At 49.4% G+C, this 24,849-nt stretch overlaps 1 protein-coding gene across 1 annotated transcript in view; it reads left to right on the top strand.

The window, feature by feature from the left end:
* Nucleotides 1–3,715: 3,715 nt before the first annotated feature.
* LOC131096360 (olfactory receptor 14J1-like) overlaps nt 3,716–24,849 on the top strand; it is a gene marked incomplete at its 5' end in the record, with an annotated part of 36,429 nt that continues 15,295 nt past the window's right edge. The window contains one exon of the mRNA XM_058044700.1: nt 3,716–4,522. Coding sequence (XP_057900683.1) covers nt 3,716–4,522 — 807 coding nt within the window. The remainder of the gene's footprint in view (nt 4,523–24,849) is intronic.

The raw sequence follows: 24,849 nt of genomic DNA, 5'->3' as shown, positions 1-24,849 counted from the left end.
AAGAAAAGGGGAGCTTGTTATAGATGAGTAATTCTATGGTTGACTATCACAATTAAGGGGTGAATATTAAATATATGTTAAGAAAAGTTTTTTAGATGTATAGTTATCCTTCCCCTCCCCCTTGCATTGTTATCACAGGATGGCCTCAGTAGTTGGGGCATTTGGGAAGGTTGGCTTGTTACTATGGCAGCCCCTGACCTCCAATCAAGATGTTAGACAGTGATCTCCACCACTGGACAGTGAAGAAGGAGTCGATAAAAAGACCTTGGGAGGGGCTAGAGGTGTAAAAGACAGAACATCCATTTTGTAGATGAGCACACAGTGACTGAATCCTTTGCTCCTGGTGCTGCATTCTTTTCTTTATTCAGTCTTCTGTTGTATTTTGATATGGCCTTAATAAACCATTTAAAATATTTGAAATTAAAAATTGTTTCTCACATGGGGTTGGGGAATGTGGGGCAAGGTTGTCCACACTCGGTCAGCTCCAAGGTACAATTTCCCTGATCTGGCCAGACCAACTTAGGAGACACCCTGGATCAATATCAATCACAGAATGCTGCAATCACCTCTTGTATAGTAAGAACAGCAATAAAAGACACCCTTTAAGAAAGGAATACATATTTCTTAGAAGCTGTTTAAAATAATTCTCCATAACTGTAAAAGGAATACTTCCTAAAGAACTGCTCCAGACCAGGAAAAAATCAAGGCAGAGCCATGGTTTGTCAGCACAGGCTCGATCCTAATGAGCCCCGTGGTGCATTTGGAGCTGAGCCCTTGAACATCAGGGCTTGAGAGGAGATTGCACGAACCTTTCCAGGAGTCAAAGTCAGAGAAAAACCCCAAAGTGTCTCAAAGCATGAATAGGTCTCATTGAGGTCCATCCCCAACACAGGCTCCTCATGGACTCATTGGAGGAGAGAATTGGAGGCCAGGATGGCAAAAAATTCTCTGAGAAATTCAGTGTAGAAAGGAAAAATCCATACTACCTTAAAAACCTTGAGTATCTCAAAGCATTAATGAGCCCCACTGAGTGTCAGTACAAAGCCCTCAAGGGACTGGTTAAAGCAGATAATTGGGGCCATGATTGCACAAACCTCTCACAGAGTCTGTATCAAAAGGGAAACAGAAAGTACCTTAAAATAACTGAAGTACCTTGAAGTATTAATGAGCCCCGCTCAGTGTTGTTACTGACAAAGCCTCTCCAGGGAATAATTACAGCAGATAATTGGAGGCCAGGGTTGCACAAACCTCTCAGAGACTCTAAGGCAAAAGCAAAACCCAAAGACCTTTGTAAAATCTGCAGTCCCTGCAGGGAGCGTGAAGGAGCCCCCAGGGCCATTCCTGAGCAAGGCTCCCCAGGGAATCCTTCCAGCAAAACCTTGAGGCCACTGGGATGTGGGCTAGGGGGGGATGCTAAGGGCAGGACAAAGGGCTGACAGTGCCCAGCCTGGCTGGGGCTGTGCCAGGAGGCCCCAGGGCCTCAGAACAAGGTGTCTCCTCACAGCCCTTGGTAGCGCAGACCCTGCTGCTGTGCCCCAGGGCACCAAGACTTGGCTTCTCTTTTTCCCCACCTCTCATCACTGCCTCAAGTTTGCTGCTCTGCCTGGGGCCTGGGGACACTTTCTCTGTTGTGTCCCTCAGAGGAACCCATTAAAAGTCCAAGAAACTTCGGAGTTGGATTCTGACTTGGAGCTCTGGAGAGGTTTCTTCAGCTCCCTCTCAGGGACTGGTGTTCAGGGACTGAGCACAAAGCCCCAGAGGCTCATTAAAGTCCTGGTGCTGTGTCTGTGCTGCTGAGCTGGGCTGGGCTCCTGGCACAGAGGCAGCTCCTGGTAACCTAGAGGAGCTTCAAAAGCACATTTCTCTTGATGAGCAGCTCTTCTGCCAGCCCAGCAGGGCTGGGGCACTGCCTGAAGCCACCCTGGGCACAGCACAGAGGCACAGAGAGCTTCAATCAGTCAGGGCTGGGAAGGTGCTGAGAAGTGCCTGGGGCAGAATCACTGCCAGCCCTTGGCACAGAAACCTCTGGCTGCTGGACAATGCAGCTGCAGCTCCTGGAGCTATCTCCTCAAGCTGGAACATCCCAGTGCCTACAGACTCTGTGAGTACAACTCTGCATATTTCTGGTGCAGGGGAGGTGAAATGCTCTTGAATCTCTGACATGCTGATGGTTTCTGATCCGTCATAGAATATTTCCAAGACAAGGACTTTGTAAAAAATGAGGATAATTTCCTAAGACATTGTATTCAGTTTCCTAATATTGGACAATGGCAGGGAGGGGGAGGTAAATATTAAAGGTTGATTATTAATTATTTATTATTAATTTTGCCAAGTGCCTGAGACAATGCAAACTATACGTTTTAGTGATCAAAAGGAGATATCTAATTTTCTTTCAGCCACTCTGCCCATGGACAGCACCACCATCGCCTTTGCTGGACCCGTCAGGCTCAGTCTGAGCTGTCTTTTCTCCAAGCTGCAAACAAAACCTGCTCCCAGCCAGTGCCCTGCAAAGAGGCAGGGTTCTGTCAGGCCAGGGAGAGTGCCCAGAGATTTGGGGTCTGTGAGTGCTGACAGGGAGAGATCAGGCACAGGGAAACACCTGCAGGAGGAAAATCCCCAGGAAGCAGAGAGAAGAGCAGGCAAGGAGAGAAAACAAAACCCAGAGATGCTGTGGCAGGGAGAGTTAAGAGATGTCCACAGGATCCCCACCTGTGCAGCCCCTCCCTCTGAACAAGCCCCCTCCCTCCTGTGCCCCCAGTCAAGCCTCTGCCCTCAGGGCCGGGGCTCCAAGGCGTGCAGCCCCTCCTGTGCAGGCAGAGCTGCAGCAGAGCCGTGGGGCAGCTCTGCAGCCCTGGGCCCAGTTCCCTCTGCAGAGCACAGGGCTGAGAGCAGCTTCTCCGCCCTGGGGGTTCTGGCAGGGGGCAGAGCTGGCTCAGGGTGATGCTGTCCCCAGTGCCCAGCTCTGGTCCATGCTGTCAGTGCAGCCAGGGAAGGAGCTGCATCTCCCTCATCCAATGCCATCATAAGGACACTTGGAAGTCCCTCTGAGATTTCAGTCCAAGCTTGGAGCTTCAATGCTCCAAGCAGGGTGCAAACCTGTCCTGTAACATCTCTGGGTTATAGGATTGATGGGGAAAGGCAGAGGTGTTCTGACACTGAAATGATGCTGGGTTGTTGAAATGAGCAATGTGAGTCCTTGTCTACAAACGTGGAGCTGGGCTGTGGTGCATCCATCTGCTCTCTGCAGTACCTGAGGAATTTTAAGGAAAACGTGGGAGTGTGAACATTCTCCATTTGAGAACAGTGAAAGCCCAGACAAACTCCAAACAGAATAAAGTGACAGACCATCTCCCCCCCCGTCTCCATTTTCTCTGCTCTCCCAGAGTGCCTCAGAAATGCTGAGGGTTTCTGATATGCAGGAGCAGCAGCAGAGATATGGGGGAGCATATATAGAAAACCTCCTAACTAAAAAAACTAAAGACACTGTCTGTGTATTACAGACGATGGTGTATGGGAATTGGCTTTGCTTTTGGATACAGGGATCTCCTCTAACCCTTCACTATCCTTTTCTCCATGAACAGGTCCCCATGGCCAGGCACAGCAAATGTCCAACAGCAGCTCCATCAGCCACTTCCTCCTGCTGCCATTGGCAGACACGCGGCAGCTGCAGCTCCTGCATTTCTGCCTCTTGCTGGGCATCTCCCTGGCTGCCCTCCTGGGCAACGGCCTCATCATCAGCGCCGTAGCCTGCGACCACCATCTGCACACACCCATGTTCTTCTTCCTGCTCAGCCTGGCCCTCAGCGACCTGGGCTCCATCTGCACCACTGTCCCCAAAGCCATGCACAATTCCCTCTGGGACACTAGGAGCATCTCCTATACAGGATGTGCTGCTCAGCTCTTTTTCTTTCTGTTCTTCATCTCAGCAGAGCTTTTCCTCCTGATCATCATGTGCTATGACCGCTACGTGTCCATCTGCAAACCCCTGCACTACGGGACCCTCCTGGGCAGCAGAGCTTGTGCCCACATGGCAGCAGCTGCCTGGGCCAGTGCCTTTCTCTATGCTCTCATGCACACAGCCAATACATTTTCCCTGCCCCTGTGCCATGGCAATGTCCTGGGCCAGTTCTTCTGTGAAATCCCCCAGATCCTCAAGCTCTCCTGCTCGAATTCATACCTCAGGGAACTTAAGGTTATTGTTTTTTCCATCTCTTTAGCATTTGTCTGTTTTGTGTTCATTGTTTTCTCCTATGTGCAGATCTTCAGGGCTGTGCTGAGGATCCCCTCTGAGCAGGGACGGCACAAAGCCTTTTCCACCTGCCTCCCTCACCTGGCTGTGGTCTCTCTGTTCATCAGCACTGCAGCATTTGCCTACCTGAAGCCCCTCTCCATCTCCTCCCCATCCCTGGATCTGGCCCTTTCAGTTCTGTACTCAGTGGTGCCTCCAGCCCTGAACCCCCTCATCTACAGCCTGAGGAACCAGGAGCTCAAGGCTGCTGTGAGGAGACTGATGACTGGATGGGTTTGGAAACATTTAACTTCTGGCCCATTTCTGCCAATCACTTGTAATAAAAGTCATTTTAGATACTTCTCGTTGGTTTCATTTTGGAGGTTCTTTCTCTTTGTTTTACTTTTTTAATCATGTCTGATATTGTTGGATTGGATGTGACCTACGCACACGTGATTTGCGTCAAAGAAGAAAACGTTTTTATATTGTGTGTTCTCTAGTTTATATGCTTTTAACAAAGCATCATCTTAAGTCCTTAATTACATCACAAAAACTTCTTATATTCATTGGAGTAAAGCTATTAGTATCAATATATTCGCAAAAGTTTTACAGAAATTTAATAAGGCCCATATACACATTTACATATGCACCTAGTCTAGCTTATAAAAATTTGCATGTATCTTTTATAATCTGTTCTCATGCAGATGCCTTGTTTTCTTCCTTGCTATGGATAGACTCTTAAATCATCAATTGTTATTTCATCTATGAATTCAGTTTTCCTTGTAAGCCAGCTGTCAAGCCCCACTATATTGTTCACAGAGAAATGTCATTATTAAAGACATTTCTCATTTTGTTTCTATCCATCTTCCCTGTGGTCACAGACTGTGTCAATGAGGGGCTGCACTCTCGGTGGCTATAAATGAACTAAAGGATCTCCCAGCAGAGTTTTCTGCAGAGATGCCCTTTTGTTGCCTTCTCTGGAGCTGCAGCAGCAATGTCTGTGTGCAGAGCTGGGGCAGATCAGTGCTGGCACAGCAGCTGTACCCAGCAGCAGCAGCACTTGGTGTTGCCAGTGCTGCTGCCATGGCCCTGCCCCGCTGCCCTGGTGTTGCTGTAGGGCCTGAGTGTTCTCGGGGCTGGGCACAGTCCTGGGGGTGGCAGTGCCGGGGCTGCAGCGGGGACAGGCCATGGGCACTGCTGGGGCAGCGCTGATGCCTCAGCCCAGGGCCTGGGGGCTCCAGGCTCCTTGCCCAGGCTCTCTCAAGAACACAGCCAGGCCAATGCTCAGCACAGTAAAGTCCCATGAGCAGCCCATTGCTGTTGGTGTGGAGACATGATCCAGAAGCACAAATGCCATCAGCCTCTGGGGCCAGCAAGGGCTGGGGGACACCAGGGAAACCACTCAGCTTTGTCCTGGCCTCTGCACTCAGCCAGAATGTTTGTTCCCATGAGCTGGGAGTTTCCTGTGCCACTGCAGACGCTGTTGCTCAGAGCCAGGGATGCCTGGCAGCCACTCCCAAACTGCCCTCAGCATTTCTTTGGCTTCATCTTTGCTTTCTTTACTCTTCCTTGGTTCAGATTTCTTCCCATTGCCCACCCCTGTTCCCTCCCCTGCAAACAGCCCATCCCTGTTTGCCCTTTCCTCTCTGGCCCCACTCCCCATTGCAGTTCCTGACTTGGCACCATGGGAACGTCCCTTGGGGAGCAGGATCATCCTACAAGGGCTGCAGGAATTGTCTGCAGGCTCCTGCAGTGCCTGGTGCTATTCCCTTGCCAGAGGCACCCCAGGCCAGGGGGGCACATCTGGGCTGCTGTGTCTGGCTCTGGGGCTCCCTGTTCTGGGCAGTGAGGAGGAGCTGCAGAGGCTCTGCAGGACTGACAGGATGGGCTTTGAGGCTGGCAGGAGAAGCTGAGGGACCTGGGCTGCTGGAACTTCTCATGAACTCCCAGTTCATGCTCCAAGGGTGGTTTCAGAGAATCCCAGAGTCAGCAAGGTGGGAAAAGACCTTGGAGGTCATCAAGTCCAACCTGTGTCCCAACACTGCCTTGTCGCCCCTGGGCCTCCTCTTCTCAGGGATAAACAACCCCAGCTCCCTCAGCCACTCCTCAAAGCTCTTGTGTTCCAGACCCCTCCCCAACCTTGTTGCCATTCTCTGGAAATGCTCCAGCCCCTCCATGTCCTTCCTAAATTGGGGGCCAGAACTGGACACAGCATTTAAGGGGCTGCCCAACCAGTGCTGAGCACAGGGGAAGAATCCCTGCCCTGCTCCTGCTGGCCACACCATTCCTGATCCATAGGAGTTACAGGCATGGGATGAGGGAAATGGTGGGGAGGAGGTGTGGAAAAAGTCTGTTTGAATGTCAGCCATGAAGGGTCTTGATTTTCATATATGTTCAGAATGCATTAGAAGGTTCTGGGGGTAAATACCAACTGGACATTGCTGATATCAATACATAAATAGTAAAAGAAAACAGGACAAAACAGTTCTGTTTTTTTTTTTTTTTCAATATAGTAGTTTCACTTTTAATACACCTGTGAATTAACATCAGAAATATTGAAAAATTAGATTTTTTTCCGTGGGGCTTGTATTGTTCTAGTGTTTTGAGCAAATGTTTATGAGCTTTCCTCACTGAATTCCTGAAATGAAGTGCTGAAGAAAGAAGAAGCCTCTGGAGGAGTAAAATCCAAGTGGCTGAGGATCCATCCCCATCAGAGCAACAATGAACAGAAATGGGCACAGCTTTGTGGCTGCCCCAGCTTTGGCATGGGCCCTGGGCCTGGAGCAGGAGCAGCTCTTGAGGGCCCCAAGGCCGCAGCTCTTGTGCTGCCCTGGGCAGATGGGATGGCAGCAGGGGCTGCAGAGCTCTCAGCACCTCAGCCCGAGGGGAGCAGGGCAGCCAGGGAGCCTCCTTTGGCCTTGGCCAAGCACCTTCCCCCATAGCTGGGGCTGAGTCCTGTGGCAGTTGCAGCTGCTGCTGTGCCCTTGCCAGGGGCTGAGGCCGTGGGGCAGTGCCCAGAGCAGCCTGGCCTGAGCAGAGCTGTGGGGCCAGAGCCGGCTGAGCTGGGTTGGGGAGAGGCCCTTGGTGCTGCCCAGAGCTCAGGGCAGGTGGCAGAGCTTGCAGGGAGCTGGGCTGGGCTCAGAGAGCCTGGCCCAGAAACCATCAGTGTCCAGCTCAGCCTGGCTGAGCGTGCAGGGGCAGGACTCAGGCCAGGCCTTGTGGGGCAGGGCCAGCACCTGTGCAAGGCATTGCAAACAGGCAAGTGTCCCAGAGAGGAGGCTGCTCTGTGCCCTTGGTGGCATGGACAGAGCAGGGAGGGGGCCCACAACATTTGTCAGTGCCAGCCTCTGTGCCCATACATTGGCAGCCCTGGCTGCTGAGCCCAGCTTTGGCCTGGGCTGAGTTTGGCTGTGGCCCAGCTCCATCCTCCTGTGGGGCTCAGGGCCTGTTCCCGGCCATGGCCAGCCCTGGCCAGTCTCTCTTCTGGCCCAGAGGCCGGCAGAACCCGGAGCAGGGCTGTCTGTGCAGTCCCACAGGTGCCACGGGCTCTGCAGGAGCTGGCAGAGGCTGCCCAGCAGGGAGGCCATGGAGCACAGAGCCCCAAGGCTGCTGTGGGCACCATGGCACAGGGGCTGTATCCAGCCGCAATGCTCCTGGCCTGGCCTGGGCCTGCACAGGGCCTGGGCCACCATGGCTGGGCCATCACAGGGCCACAAAGGGGCCACGCAGCCGCTGCCGGGGCTGACAGCAAGGCCAGGCACACAGAAGCAATTGCTGAGTATGGCCTGTGCTGGCCAGGCCTGACTGTGCCAAAGGCAGAGTTCAGCTGCCCTTGGGGGCTGCAGGAACAGTCCAGAGCCCAAAGAGCCTCCATGGCTGTGCTGGAGACCAAGGCTGCAGGAGGGAAATGCAGGGCTGCTGCGGGATAGGGAGGGCATTGAATTCCAGCACACACCTCAGCTCTCTGATGATCCCAGCACCATGCTGGGCCCTGTTTCACACTGGAGCAGAGCAGATGTTGATGGGACAGGAGCCCTGCGGGGCTGTCAGGGACCTGCAGATTGCAAAGTGCTCTGCTCTCCTTCAGGTGCTCTCAGAGAGATCCAGTCCCAGCTGGGCACCTCAGGGCACAAGTGGCACTGCCTGTTCATGGGCACACAGCTGATGTCTGGAAAGGGGCACAGGTGTTAATACCTGTTAGTTTCATAATATACAAGCAAATCTTTATTTTCTGGGTCTTTTGAGAACTTTTGAGAAATGTAAACATTTTCTCTCCTGGAACAGGAATTTCCTGGATGTGCTAGATTCTTCTTCTGAAGGCAGGAGAAGAAATACTCATCTTCCCCTCTGCCTTTGCCACAAACATTCACTCTAATATTTAATCACCCCTTCCCTTCAGGTGTTTCCAGCTGTCCTGTTGAAATGGCCCTGTGTAAGAACATCTCTTCATTTAGAGCAGCTCCATCTATGTCCTTTCCATCGCTCCCAGATTTTCTCATCCAGATGCTCTCTGGTCATTCAAGTACCTCTCAACTAACTCATTTCATGCATTGAACATCAGGGAGTTGTCAAATCTTTCTGAAGTTTAAATAAATATCACATTAGACAGCATCCTAATTGTGTTTATATCTATCATAGAATTACCATTTCTTATGTCTTTGTCCAAAACTCTTGCTATACGACAATCCATGGGGAATGGTGGACATGTCAGATGGTGCTGGGACATCCCAGAGATCCAAGGGAAGAGCTGTGATGGTTATTAAACTGTTCAAATGTTCAACTTCTGTTTTTTGGCAAGAAACCTTCCTGTGCCTCTGAGTATCACCAGGCCCTGAGCCCAAAGGACACAAACCTGATGAGTTGTGGCTCCCACTGCAGGGGCACTTGGACCTTGGCTCTGCACAGGGGAGCTCTTCATCTCCTTTCTCTCTTTTCCTCCCTCTGGGTATGGAGGGAGCTCCTGACTTCAGTGTGTGACTCATGTGTGCAAAGAGCAAATCTGGGCAGAATTGGGGCAGGGAGGGTTTTCACGGGAGGATCTGTTGGGATCTGTGCTGGGCACAGAAGGTGTTTTCCATTGCTCTGAGATGTCTGCTGTGCAAAGTGGATTTAATACCTTGCAGAAGAATGATTTTGGCATATGATGGAGCTGTGCCTTCCCTTGGCTTTGTTGGCTGACAAGAAATGAACATCCCTCTGTGTCTCAGGCAACTCCTTCTCCAAGGAAAGCAGGTGGGAGTTGGAGCCAAGGAGCTGAAAGCTGCAGGTGCAGCCTGGGCTGGAGGGAGCTCAGATTTGCACAAGGCTGCCCTGAGTGCCAGGGCTGGGATGGGGGAAAGGGTGGGGTGGGGGTAGGGACAGAGTCTGATTGATTGTCAGCCATGAAGGGTCTTATGTCGCAGAGAACTTTTATGAAAAATCCTTTCTTTAAGATTTTTCCTCCTGAGAAGCTGAGAGACCTCAGGAACCAAATGTAAACAATGATTATCTGCTGCTGTGGAAGGTAGCATGTAGATCTGTGATTAGTCTCATGTAGTTGTTTGTAATTAATGGCCAATCACAGCCCTGCTGGCTTGGACACGGAGCTCGAGCCACAAACCTTTGTTATAATTTCTTTCTTTTCTCTTCTTACCTAAGCCTTCTGATGAAACATTTTCTGCTATTCTTTTAGTATAGTTTTAATGAATTATATATCATAATATAATAAATCAAGCCTTCTGGAACATGGAGTCAGATCCTCATCTCTTCCCTCACCCAAGAACCCCTGTGAAAAACGTCACAGTCTTGATTTTCATATCTGTTCCAACTACATGAAGAGGTACATGGATTCAAATTCAATTGGAGATTGCTATTAACAGGGGGAAAAAAAATAAATAGGACCTAAAAAATGTTTTCTCACTGTCTTTTTAAATAGAACATATTCAGTTGAATGCACTTATGAAATCTCTCTTTGTTAATCACACAAGATTTGGAAACTGAAATAAAATCATCCCCAGAGGCTTGGCTTGTTCAGCTGTTCTGAATGTTAATGAGCCCTGGGACACTGAATTCCTGCACTCAAGAACTGAAGGCTGAACAAGCCTCTGGAGCGGGAAAATTCAGCAGCAGCCTCCAAGGTGCTGAGGATGTCAGCAGCCCCCACTGAGGCCATCCCTGCCCAGAGACCGTGGGGGAATGGGCAGACAAGGAGAGCGTCCCTGGGGCTGGGGCAGCACAACTCAGAGGCAGCAGCGGCTCCAGCTGGGCAATGGAGTGTGGAATGTGGCTGGGAAAGCCCTGCCTGGGCTGTGCCAAGCAGGACACACAAGCCCTGCCCCCTAAACGCCAAACAATTCTCTCAAGGAGACATTTGAAAAGAATTACAATTGCTAGTGTACTGTGAGTTGGACTCCCTAGAGATATACGAACTAGAGATTCTCAGGAACTCAAAACAACAAAACAGCCTTTACTGGCAACTTTGGAAAATCAGAGAAACTTTGGCAAAATGTTTTTTATGACACTGTAGTGCTTTTTGTTTGTTAATTATAGATCTTTCTAATCTTGAGATTTCCTAATTAATATACTGATGAGTATGTAGGGTTTTAGTGCTGGTTAATTATTTATGTATTTAACTTGTTGTGAGATAGGATTACAAGAAAGGTATAGGAGGCTTAAAATTTTAAAAGGGTATAAATAAAAATTTATTAAAGTAAAATAAAATAAAAGGTAGTAAGAATTAAAATAAATTTTTTAGAATACTTTTTTTTTCCTTTACATCTTTTTCATTTTACTGAAAATGTAAAGAAACTAAACTAGAAATTGCTAGTCAGTTCACTATTTCTAGAATGAATTATTTTAGTTTACTGTGGGGAGAAGTTTTTCTTGTTAAGGTTATGGAGATTTTTTTACAAGAGGAAAAAAATAGGTTGTTTTTTGTTCTTAGTTTTGTCATGGATAACAGTTGTCTGGGGATCTTTGTTATTGTGATGTTTTTATTGCTACAAGCTTTTTTACAGCTTGTTGATGGGTCATGTCAACTTAAGGGGTATTGTTTTAAAGATGAGCTGTTTAAAGTTTTTATTATTTTCTTTTAAAATTATTTTTATCTCTGACAATAGAGATCTTCTCTTGGGGATACTGGATTACTTTTTTTTCCCTCTGTTTAAACTTTTTGTAAAATTACAGTTATTTTAACATTTATTTATTTACCATGTAGGTTTTTCTTTTATTAATTTGAATAATTTTGATTAATTTGAATTTTTTTATAGTTTCATGTGTTTTTAAGTAAAAGAGTTTTTTCTTTATAGTTTATAAGATTTTAGTTTTAAAATGAATTTTCTTCATTTTTGGGGCAGAGATTTAACTTTTTACTGACTTTTATGGTTTTATGGTTTTTTGCTTTGGTTTTTATTTTTTTTTTTTCAGTTGAGGGAGGTTTGAAGTATTGAAAGGATTTACACCTGACCCGCTGATAACTTTTGGGGGAAGTTGTGGTTGAGTTGTATTAAGATTGCTTTTATGACTGGTTTGGGGCTTTTTATTGTGTTTAATAGTAGTTGTAGGGTTATTTTGTATGGGTTGTAGGTTGTAAATTTTTTAGTTTTAATTGTCTTGGGGGAGGGGACTTGATGGTAAGATTTTAATTGCTGCGGCCAGCTTTGTTCTGTTGGGGTTTTGTAGCCTCTTTTGTTTTCCTGTTTGGGAGTTGTTGGGGTTTTGTTTGGTTAGAATAGGGCCAATGGAGGGGGGCGGTCTGGGGAGGGGGAAAGGGGCTCAGCCCATGGCAGGGTTGCTTGGCTTGGTTTGGTTTGGTTTGGTTTGGTTTGGTTTGGTTTGGTTTGGTTTGGTTTGGTTTGGTTGAGATGGGGGCTGGGGCCAGTGCCTGTTGCTTCTTTGTTGACTGGAAAAGAAAGAGGAGGTTCCTGGGCTTTTTCATCTTTAACATATGTGTTTAACAGAGGTGTGTTCAGTGTCTTTGTGGTTTAACAGATTGTCAGTTACACAACATTTTTGTATTACTTTTTAAAATTCTTCTCATGTCAAACTACAACAGACATTCAATCAACAAAAAACGCATCTCAAAGCATTGACTTGGCCCATTTGACTTCACAAACTCTAAGCCTGTTCAATTTCATGTAATTCAATATCTGCAGAAGCAAAGAAACATAAGAAGACATGGAAAGAGAGAAATACAAAAAAGATTTAGAGAAGCACACACAGAGCTACCAACTCCTGGATTCCAGCAGTGTTCAGATGGAAATTCCAAGAGGAGGCAGGGTCAAGATGTGTGCTTGCCTTGTGGTCAGCCTGAAATACCCCTTGGTCTTCCTGAGCCCTTCCCCCAGGTGGGCCTTGGGCTCATTTGGTCCCTCAGGAGCTGGGCTGGGGGCTGCAGACGTGGCTGTGGAGCATTGCCTGTGCTGTGCCAGGGACTGGCAGACACTGCTGGGCTGGGATGGAGGCTCTGGGGGGATTGGGGTTCCAGGGCAGGGCACGGCTGGACCTGCCCCTTCCTCCCTCACACATGAAAAGTTTTGATCCAACAATCTCCTCCAGTCTTTCACAACAGGAAATGTTAGAGAGGGAACCCAAATTCTGGCCATGGGCACCTGGCTGAGAAGGACAGTTCCATAGGAAGGAAAGCACAGAGACCCAGTGTTTGGAAAGCAGTTGAAAGGCTCACTAGGCCAAGGCCAGCCAGACTTGTCAGGAATGGCAGATTTTGTGGGGAAGCAGTCTTTGGATCTAGGGAGTTGTGGAGGTGGAGCACCAATCTCACCCATGGACACCTGGAGAAGCAGCACAATTCTTTCCTGTAGAAAGGAAAACACGGGGCCTTCCCCAGTGTTTTGGGGAAAGATGAGAGGTGACCCTTGCAAAACCACTGCCATAAAAACTTGTTCTGGCATTATTCCTATGGGAACAATCCCTGGATAAAAGGAAGTTTGGAGGTGAAATCTCAATTCAGGCCATGGGTGCTTGGAGAAGAAGGACAGTTCTTTTCCATCAGAAGGAAAGCACAGAGCCCCAGTATTTCAGCAGCAGATGAGAAGCGACCTTCAACATGCCAAGATCAGTTGGACCAGTCAGGCAGTCCATGGGAGGCAAAACCAGCCAGACCTGTTCTGTGTTCCCTTGGCTTTATGGTGCTCCATAGTGTCACACTCGCCCCTTGGTTCCACAGTGTCCAGCAGTGTCACAATGGTCCCAATGATTTCATGAGTCCCTGCAGTGTCACAATGGTCTCTGTGGTTCCCTGTCAGGACCCAGGACATCCCTCTGGCTGTCCTGAGCAGCCAAGACCCCTGTCAGGGGTCTCAGAGACCCTGGCACAGAGCCCAAAATGCCCCTGTGGTTTTGATTATGACCCGTGGAGCAAATTACCAACCTTGTATGAAGGTCAGCAAGCCACAACAGTTTCATTAGAATATTAGTGAAGTTATCCCAGTGTGGAAAAGTAGATTTTTGCAGTTTTGGTATGGGGGCAAGATGGAGGGAACTAAGTGTGTCCAGCCTTTCTCCTTCTCCTTGGCCTCCATCTTCTGCTGTGGTGTTGGCACTTACAGATTGGTTTAGAGTAGAAGCTCAAGGTCTAACATAGGTGATAGGTTTTGGAAATTGTAAACATTGTATACACAGCTTTTGTATAAAGACATAACACCGCCCTGTGGGCAGGCAGAATGCCTCGGACTGTCTTTGTGAGCTGACCTCGGCAGGGCACTAGAAAATTTTTATTAGATAAGATAAAATCAACAACCTTGAGACCGAGAAATGAAGAGCCCTGACTCCTTCTTCAAGCACCGGGCTGGGAAAAGAGACTTTCAAACTTTTCTCGGGGTCACTCTGATAAGCTAATGATCCCGACAGTTCCCCAGGCCCTACAATGACACACGATTCCTCTGTTCCAAGCAGCCTGCAATGTTACAATGGGCCTTTGGATCCTGGGGGTTTGTGGTGTCACAATGGTCTCCCTTTGGCTGCACAGTGTCACAATGGACAATTGATAACAGGAGGCTACTGTGTGTCACCCTGGAGCTTTGGTTCCATGCAGCCCTGCAGTGTCACAATGAACTCTTAGTTCAATGGAGTTCCACAATGTCACCATGGCCCCTCGGTTCTATTCAGCCTGCAGTGTCACAATGGTTGCCCAGTGTCACAATGAACCACTGATGTCATGAGGCCTTGCAATATCACCCTGGACCTTTGGTTCCATGCAGCCCTGAAGTGTCACAAAGGCCTCTTGTTTTCACAAGGCCCCACAGTATCACAATGGTCTTCTTGGTTCTGTGAGGATCCCCAGGGTCACAATGGTCTCACTGGTTCCATGAGGCTTCAGAGTGTCACAATGCTTTCCTTATTCCATAAGGCCTCACAGTGTCCCAATGATTCTATGAATTCCCTCAGTGTCAAAATGGACCTTGGTTCCATGAGGCTCTGCAGTGCCCAAATGGTCTCTCCATTAGGTTCTATGAGGTCTTGCAATGTCACAAGGGACCTTTGGCTTAATGGGGTCTTGCAGTGTCACAATGGCCCCTTGGTTTGATGGGGCCTCTCAGTGTCACAATGATCCCTACATTCCATGGAGCCACACAGTGTCAGTACTGTCCGTTTGGTTCCATGAGGCTCAGCAATGTCACAGTGCTCTCCATGATTCCATGAGGCCCCACAGTGTCAAAATGGTCCCTTGGTCTCACAAGGCCCCACAGTGTCACAATGATCCCTTGGTTCCATGGGCCCTGTGCTGCTGCATTCCCCCCTCCCCTTCTCAGGCCGCCCTGCCAGCTGAGAAATGCTCCTTGGGGCTCGACCTTGGCCAACAGCCCCTGGGCTCAGCTCCTCTGCAGCTCATCACAAACACTGTCTGCTCCAGGCACTGCTGCTGCCCAGCCAGCTCCTGCTTTCTGTAGGAGCAGCCCTAGGAACTGTTTTTGTTCCCTCTGTGGCACAACATCCCTGTTCTCACACTGCCAAAGAAAGCTGTTGGTGCCAAGTGCGGCCAGGATGAGCCATTGCTGGGACTGAAGCCCCTCTCTTGGCGCCCTGCACACAGCGCTCCAAAAGGAGCCCTTGGAGCTCTCCTGGGCCAGCGACTCCCTCTGAGTGGGGCCTCTCCCAGCCGGGAACTCTCCCGTTTGCTGCTCTCAGGGATCCTGAACAACAACGGAGCCTGGGCCAATCCCCCCACTCCTCCAGGCTCAACCCTTCACCCACTGGGGAGATGGCAAAGGATCCACAGGGAGCATTCCCTGCCCTCAGGGGAATTGCTCACAGGTGCCTTGCACTGACTCTGTGTCTGTGTGTTAGGAATTTAGCTGCTAGAGACTGGAAAAGTACAAAGCCGTGGCTAGTTCCAAGTCCTGCACCTGTGAGATAGCGTGTCCTTGGGCCTAGCTGTAGTAGGATAACAAATAGTGAAAGAGACATGAGAAAAGAGAGATGTAACCCCTAAGGAATGAGGAAGAGTTCATGGTATAGTTTAACCAATAGATTGCTTGGCTTACAGAATATTCATAAGCTTATTTTTTGCTGTCTAAGTGTTTGATGCTTTCTTCAATAAACCGGACCTGTGATGAACCAGCTGGTGTCCTGGTCTCCTTCCTTCGACATCTGTGTGCACACAGGAGTGCCTGTGCTGGAGAAATGTGGCAGAAATGCTGCTCTCTGAGGGGTTGGAGTGCCTTGGATAGCTGAGTCAGTCAGATATCCAGATATCAGTAAGTAAGTATAAGTTACGATGTCTAAACGAAGTTCAATGCTGCCAAGAGTTGCTCTTTTTCTAAGTTGTTACATTTAATTTATTAGCTAAGTTAAGGATTGTTAAGTGTAATTCCTCTGATAAATTTCTAACTCATAAGATTTAAGTTAGATTAGTGTTAAGTGCTGTTCTTTTGCTAAATTGGGGAGTTGAAGGTACCAGTTAAAGTTAAGGTGTAAGTAAAGTCCTGTTAAGTTTGAGCTCTGTTAAGCTTTTGGCCCATATTCCTTTTACCTTCGCCCTCACTGTCCTTGTGTCTCACACATACCCAGGAAGAGTTCATGCCTGATTTCTGGTTTGATTGACTGGATTTTGTTTGGTTTTATTGTTGCTTTGTTTCCTTCATGTGCCTGAAGAGTTCAGTCAGGAGCAGAGTGACTCTTGCCAAGGAACTTTGTGCTGCTGTCCCTTAATATTAAATCTGGTTTTTGCTGATCCCTTGCTGGGGATTTTTTCAGCACTCTCAAGGCCTCATTCGTAACAGGGTGAATGAGCCCTGGCCCAGGCTCTGGCCCTGGGGGACACAGGGACACTGCCGGAGGGTCCCTGTCCCCCTGTCCCACCCCCAGGGCCCCGGCCCCCTGTCCCCGTGTCTGGCCCTGGGGTCGATCTCATGGAACATCCTCTGGGGAAGGCTGCAGGGCTGGGGGCGGGGGGACCCGGGGGGACAGGGGACCCCGCTGTGCACGAGCAGGGTTGGACTGCTCTGGGGGGAACTGTGAGGGGGGCCGGGGCAGAGTGACCTCCCCAGGGACCTCACACAGCCATCTGTGATGCCACACCCCCTATGATGCCACATAGCTCTTTTGCAATGTCACACAGTCATCTGTGATGTTACAGCCCACTCTGGGACATCACGCAGCACCCTTGTGACATCACAGAGCCCGCTCTGGGATGTCACCCTGGAATGTCATGCACCTGCACTATGATTTCACAGAGGACTCTGTGGTGTCAGAAAGTCACTATGTGATGTCACAGCCCATCCTATGATGTTACATAGCCGCCCAGTGATGTCACAACCCACTCTCTGATGTCATAGAGCCAGCCTCTATGATGGCAGGATCTGCTCTATGTCCGCTCATTCTACCCTGTGATGTCAAAGACAGTTGTGTGATGTCACAATCCCCTCAGTGATATCACAAAACCCTCTCTGTGATGTCATACTGCTACTCTGTAATGGCACAGCACACACTTTCAGCTCATAGCCATCTCTATGATGTCACACAGTCATGCCATAATGTCACAGCCTGCTTTGTGATGTCACAGAATCCCCTCTGTGATGCTGTAGCGTCTCATTGACCTCACACAACAAACTCTGTGCTCTCATAGCCCTTCCTGTGACCTCACACAACCCACTCTGTGCTGGCCTTGGCCTCTGGGGGACCACCTCTCATCTGCTTTCAAAACACCTGGGGGCCTGTGCTTTTCTTCTCATTGAAAAAAACATCTCTCAAGTCCAGGCATCCATGGCCAAAATTGAGAATCAGCCTCCAAAATTCCTTATATCCAAGGATATCTCGCAGAGAAAAGCTGCCAGATCTATCCAGGTTCTCTTGGTTTCCTGAGGGCCAGATCTCATCTGTCTTTGAAACACTGGGGCTCTGCACTTTCCTTCCGATGGAAAAGAACTGTCGTTCTTGTCCTGATGCCCGTAGACAAAAGTGGGCTTTGGCCCCCCAAATTCTGTCTTTCCAAGGATACTTCCCTGACCACAGGTCTGGCTGGCCTTGGCCTCCTTGGGGCTGCCTCTCATCAGCCATTGAAACACTGGGGCTCTGCCCTTTCCTTCCCATGGAGAACTGTCATTCCAGTCCAGGAACCCATGGCTGAAATGGAATTCCACCCCCAAAACTCCTTGAATATCAAAGGGTTACTGTAAGACAAAAACTGCTAGGACAGACAGCTCTGGCTGGCCTTGGCTTCTGGTGACTGCTTCTTATCTGCTTTCAAATCCTGGGGTTCTGTGGTGTCCTTCCTATAGAAAAGAACTGTGCCTCTTGTCCAGGTGCTCCTGGCCTCAAGCACTTGACAATTTATAGGGACATGGGAGCCCTGTGCTCAGTGGGGTGGGGAGTGAGGACAGCAGAGTAGAGCCCTGGAAGGGATTGAAGGGTGGTGTCAGAGATGGTGGATCCTTTTCACATGGTAGAAAACAGCCAGAGAAAGAAAGAATTGATTCCAAAGGCACCTGAGGAGACCCAGACTGGACACCAGGATAAAGGAATTTCCCTGCCAGGGCAGGGCTGTGGTACAGCACGTCCCCAGAAGGAGCCTGGAGCAGCCCAAGGCTTTGTGTGGGCAGGCAGAGGCAGGCAGGAGGCAGAGCTGGCAGCAAAGGAAGGGCCCAGCCAATTGGGGCAGCCGGGGGATGCCGACAGCCTGCAGGGACAGAGGCACAGGGCAGGGACACCGTGTGACAGCCTGGGCTGCACAGGGCACAGGGATGGGCAGCAGCTGCAAGACAGCCCTGCCAGAGCCAGCTTGGGCAGCACTTTGGCCGTGGCTGCTGGGCCTGGGCCTGAGGCCACGAAGGGACAAGTGACCCTTGCAGTCCTGGGGCCTCATTGCCTCCTTGTCCCTGCTCAGCAGCCTGGCAGGGGCCGCCCCATGCTCCTGCCCTTGGCACTGCACATCCCCACATACCAGTGCCCATCCTGGCAAGAGCCCTGAGCAAGGAGGGAGGGACAGGATCTGCCTGGCCAGGGGCTGGGGCTCAGGCCTGGGCCCTTTGCATTCCTCAAACATATCCAGCTTTGCTCAGCACCAGAGACACCTTTGCCTTGCTTGTCCCCAGCTGCCATCACTGCCTCCAGTGTTCTGCTCTAACTGGAACATGGAGACACTTTCACAAGAGTTATGTCCCTCAGTGGGCCCCATTTAACTACAAGAAATTTCCATGTTTCAACTTAACTTCAAGTTCTTGAGAAGTTTTTTGAGCCCAATCTGAGGGACACAATCTGATGCAAATAGCACCAAAGGCCCAGAGGATCATTAAAGTCCCTGTGCTGTGTCTGTGCTGCTGAGCTGGGTTGGGCTCCTGGCCCAGAGGCAGCTCCTGGCAAGGGCAGCGCTGCAGAGAGACAGCTCTGGCCAGGAGCAGCTCCTGTGCACAGCCCAGCAGGGCTGGGGCACTGCCAGGGCCTCTCAGGGACACCAGCAGGGCACAGACAGAGCTCACAGGGGCTCAGCACTGGCAGGGGCTGTGGGATGGCCCAGAGGGGGCTGTGTCACAGCAGCACCTCTGTGGCTGTGTCATAGAGGCACAGAGCAGCTGTGATGTCAGCAAGGGGCTGTGTGACAGCACAGAGTGGGTTGTGTGAGGTCACAGATTGGGCTGTGACACCACAGAGTTTGTTGTGTGAGGTCATTGAGCAGCTACAGCATCACACAGGGTATTCTATGAAATAACAGAGCAGGCTGTGACATCATGGCATGGCTGGAGGTCATCATAGAGCCAGCGGTGAGGTCAAAGTGTGTGCTGTGAAATTACAGAGTGGCAGTATGACATCACAGGGAGGGTTTTGTGACATCCCTGAGGATGTGTAAGGTGTGAGGCCATAGAGCAGATCCTGCAATCATAGAGGGTGGTCCTGTGGCATCACAGAGTGGGTTGCGACATCACTTGGTGGCTGTGTAACATCATAGAAGAGGCTGTGATATCACAGAAAAGACTGTGACATCACATGGTGACTTTGTGACATGACAGCACCTTCTGTGACATCACAGTGCAGCTGCATGACATTCCAGGCTGACATCCCAGATTTGGTTCTGTGGCATCACAAGGGTGCTTTGTGATATCCCAGAGAGGGCTGTGACATCACAGGTAGCGGTGTGACATCATAAGGGGTTGTGTGATATCACAGGGACTGTGTGACATCACAGGCGCTGTGTGACATCACAGGGGCAGTGTGACATCACAGGGGCTGTGTGAGGTCCCTGGGCAGGTCACTCTTCCCCAGCCCCCCTCACAGTTCCCCCCAGAGCAGTTCAACCCTGCTCGTGCACAGTGGGGTCCCCTGTCCCCCTGGGTCCCCCCGCCCCGGAGCCTCCCCCAGAGGATGTTCCACAAGATCGACCCCAGAGCCTGACACGGGGACGGGGGGCTGGGGCCCTGGGGGTGGCACAGGGGGACAGGGACACCCCGGCAGTGTCCCCGTGTCCCCCAGAGCCAGAGCCTGGGCCAGGGCTGCCAACAAGGCCTTGAGAGCGCTGAAAAAATCCCTAGCAAGGGAGCAGCAAAAACTAGATTAAATATTAAGGGACAGCAGCACAAAGTTCCTTGGAAGAAGTCACTCTGCTTCTGACTGAACACTTCAGGCACACGAAGGAAATAAAGCAACAACAAAACCAAACGAAATCCAGTCAATCAAACCAGAAATTACCTGAGAACTGTCCCTCTGTGTGTATGACATAAGGATAATGAGGGTAAGGATAAAAGGAATATGGCCCAAAACCTTACAGAGGTCAAACCTAACGGGACTTAACTTACACTTAACCCTAACTGATACCTTAAAAGAGCAGCACTTAACAGTATTTGACCTAACTTATAACCCATGACATAGCAATTTAACAGAGGAATAACACTTAACAATATTTACCTTACCTAATAACTTAAATTAAACCTAAAAACTTAGCAAAAGAACAATTCCTAGGAGCATTTAATTTAGTTTAGACCTTCTGACTAAACCATACTTACTGATATCTGGGTATCTGACTGACTCAGCTATCCAAGGCACTCAAGCCCCTCAGGGAGCAGCATTTCTGCCACATTTCCCCAGCACAGGCACTCCTGTGTGCACACAGACACAAAGAGTCAGTGCAAGGCACCTGTGAGCAATTCCCCTGAGGGCAGGAAATGCTCCCTGTGGATCCTTTGCCATCTCCCCAGTGGGTGAAGGGTTGAGCCTGGAGGAGTGGGGGGATCGGCCCAGGCTCCGTCGTTGTTCGGGATCCCCAAGTGCAGCAAATGTGAGAGTTCCCGGCTGGGAGAGGCCCCACTCAGAGGGAGTCGCTGGCCCAGGAGAGCTCCAAGGGCTCCTTTTGGAGCGCTGTTTGCAGGGCGCCAAGAGAGGGGCTGCAGTCCCAGCAATGGCTCATCCTGGCCGCACTTGGCACCAACAGCTTTCTTTGGCAGTGTGAGAACAGGGATGTTGTGCCACGGAGGGAACAAAAACAGTTCCCAGGGCTGCTGCTAAAGGAACCAGGAGCTGGTTGGGCAGCAGCAGTGCCTGGAGTAGACAGTGTTTGTGATGAGCTGCAGTTCAGGGCCATGGAACCAAGGGACCATTGTGACACTGTGCGCCCTGTGAGACCAAGGGACCATTGTGACACTGTGGGGCCTCATGGAATTGTGGAGAGCACTGTGACATTGCTGAGACTTATGGAACCAAGGGGACCCCCATCAGGGCAGATTCCTCCTGCTCTGGAGATGGTGCTGCATGGCCAGGACTGCTCTCAGCTTTCTCCTAAAGGGAAGGGAAAGGAGCAGCAAGAAAACCTCTACACTGGAATTAGGAAGGGCAGACTTTGGCTTGTTTAGGATGCCGATTTGGGGAGTACCAAATCAGGTACTGATTTTTTTAAAGAGAAACAGCCCTTAAAACAAAGGGGTCCAGGAAGGATGGACACATTTCAAGATAGTAATTTTAAGGGGGAAGGAGCAGCCTGTCCTAGTGTGGCAAAAGATGAGCGATTCAGAAAAATTACTGGCCTGGCTGGCTGTGGAGCTTTTGTGGGAACTCAGGGGAAAAAAGAGAGAGCATCAACTTAGGACAGAAGGTCAGGCAACTTAAGAAATGTTTAAGGATCTTGCTAGGTTAAGCAGAAAGAAAAGCTGAGACATGAAAGCTCAATGAGAACTTAACCTGGCAGCTTCTGTAAATAAATGCAAAATATTTTTATAAAAAATATTAAACCAAAGGGAGGGATAAGGAGAACCTCTACTCTTTATTGGATGCAGTGGAGAATATAGTAACTAAAGATAAGGAAAAGACTGACCTACTTAACACCTTCTTTGTCTCAATTTTCAATATTAGGACAGGTTTACCGCAAGAAAAGTGTTCTCCTGAGCTGGTGGATGGGCACAGGGAGCAGAACAGCCCCCTGTATTTCAGGAGGAAGCAGCTGGGGACCTGCTGAGCCCCTCAGATGCTCACAGGTGTCTCTGGGAGCAGATGGGATCCATCCCAGGGGGATGAGGGCGCTGGTGGATGAGCTCCCCAAGCTGCTCTCCATCATTTACCATCAGTGCTGGCTCAGCAGGGAGGTCCCAGAGGACTGGAGGTGCCAATGTGAGCCCATCCCCAAGAAGGGCTGGAAGGAGGAGCTGGGGAACTCCAGGCCTGTCAGCCTGACCTGGGTGCCCAGCAGGGTTATGGAACAGATCACCCTGAGTGCCATCCCAGGCCACCCATAGGATGGCTGGAGGGATCAGAGCCAGCCAGTGTGGATTTCAATATCTGCATTGATGATCTGCATGAGGGGACTGAGTCCAGCATCAGCAAATTCGCAGATGACACGGAGCTGGGTGTGAGTGTGGATCTGCTGGAGGGAAGGAGGGCTCTGCAGAGGGCGCTGGACAGGCTGGGTCCAGGGCCCAAATCCAGCAAGGTGAGGTTTAACAAGTCCAAGTGCCGGATCTTGAACTTTGGCCACAGCAACCCCTGCAGCGCTACAGGCTGGGGACAGAGGGGCTGGACAGCAGCCAGGCAGAAAGGGACCTGCAGGGACTGATGGACAGCAGACTGGGCATGAGCCAGCAGAGTGCCCAGGTGGGCAAGAAGGCCAATGGCTCCTGGCCTGGCTCAGGAATGGTGTGGCCAGCAGGAGCAGGGCAGTGATTCTTCCCCTTGTTATGTTTGCCCAATTATCCCATCATAAAAAGGCCAAACAATATTAAAAATAGTAACAATTTTAATTAAATAGTTTAAAAAATATATAAACAAGGGATAATTTGGTTCAAATAATAGCTCATAAGCAAAAACAACCGCAGGGTACGGAGGGCAGGGTTCAATGACCCTTGCCACTTCACGTACAAGCTTGCCAAGTGAAAGTCACCCCTTATATGCCATGTCTCAATGCCATCTCCTCCTATTTTTGGTTCGTCACTTTTCTGTCTCCGCCTTCATTACCACCTTTACCACACATGCGCCACCACTCGGTTTGGTGGTCGCACAAGTCTTTGGGGGTCGTCACTGATGAAGGCCCTGTAGTCTTCTTCGTTGTCCTTTAATTCACCTTTGGGTTACACATGCGCACCAAGCCAGTACAATGTAAGCCAAGACTAACGTATCACTGCATCTACATATCAAAGCAATAAGTCCCTTATAATTAGCATTTTCTTGGACCCAACCAGGTTCTTGGTCATTTTTAGCAACTGTATCTTCAGCTTCTTTCCTCCTGTCCTTGTGAACATCTGCTAGGAAGGAGGGGGTGGGTGGAGCCCCTCCTTTCCCTCTCTTCTTTGGCATTACAACTTTTAGCTATGAACTATTTTATTATTCTCAAATATTAATTACTGTATCAATATTGATTACTGTTTCAATTTTTATCAGCACAAATCATACCTATTTATCACAGCATCAAACACTTATACAGCAAATAATAAGCTTATGAATATTCTGTAAGCCAAGCAATCTATTGGTTAAACTATACAATGAACTCTTCCTCATTCCTTAGGGGTTACATCTCTCTTTTCTCATGTCTCTTTCACTATTTGTTATCCTACTACAGCCAGGCCCAAGGACATGCTATCTCACAGGTGCAGGACTTGGAATTAGCCACAGCTTTGTAATTTTCCAATCACTAGCAGCTAAATTCCCAACACACCCAAAAATTACCCCCAAAAAATCAGAATTTCACCCCAAAATTTACCCAAAATTATTTCCAAAAATCCCAAATTCACCCCAAATTCACCTCCCAGTGCTGACCCTGCTGTGAGTGACCCAAAAACCCCCAAATTCACCCCCAAATATCCCAAATTCACCCCCATAAAACCCCCAATTTACCCAAAAATTCACCCCAAAAATGTCATAAAACATCCCAAAATTCACCCCAAAATATCTGAAAATTCACCCCAAAATTTACCCCAAAATATCCCAAATTCACCCCAAATTCCCCCCCTGATGCTGAACCTGCAGGGAGTGACACAAAAATGTCCCCAAATGACCCCAAACCCCCAAGATTTACCCCAAAAAGTCCCAGAAATTCCCCAAAACCCCAAATTGAACTCCTGGCACTGACCCTACTGTGCGTGAACCCAAAAAATCCCAAAATTCCCCCAAAAATCCCAAATGTCCCAAAATGTCCCAAACTCACCCGAATTCCTGCAATGACCCCGAAATGCCCCCAAGTTTCCCCAAAATTGACCCCAAAATGTCCCCAATGGACCCCAAAATATCCCAAAATTGCCCCTCCAATGTCCTCAATTGTCCCCAAATGCCCCCAAATCCCCAAAACTGTCCCCAAAATTTCCCCAAATGTCCCCAAAATGACCCAAATTTGTCCCAAAATTGCCTCAAATTGACCCTGAATTGTCCCCAAATGTCCCAAAATGCCCCCAAAGTTGACCCCAAATTTTCCCCACAATTGTCCCCAAAATGTCCCCAAAATTTCCCCAATTTGTCCCCAAATTTTACCCCAAAACGCCCCAAGTTTGCCCCATAATTGTCCCTAAAATGTCCCAAATTCCCCCTAAATTTTACCCCAAAATGCCCAAAATTGATCCCAAATGTCCCCAAAATGCCCCCAAATGTCCCAAATTTGCCCCAAAATGCCCCAAATTGACCCCAACAGTGCCAGAATTGGCCCCATATTTTCCACAAAATGGACCCAAAATGTCCGAAATTCCCTCAAAATGCCCCAAAATGCCCCAAGTTTGCCTCAAAAT

The sequence above is a fragment of the Melospiza georgiana genome, unplaced genomic scaffold, assembly GCF_028018845.1.
Source record: "Melospiza georgiana isolate bMelGeo1 unplaced genomic scaffold, bMelGeo1.pri scaffold_29, whole genome shotgun sequence".
Lineage (NCBI taxonomy): Eukaryota > Metazoa > Chordata > Aves > Passeriformes > Passerellidae > Melospiza > Melospiza georgiana.
Note: the sequence above shows the minus strand (reverse complement) of the source record. Positions and strands in the feature narration are given on the sequence as shown.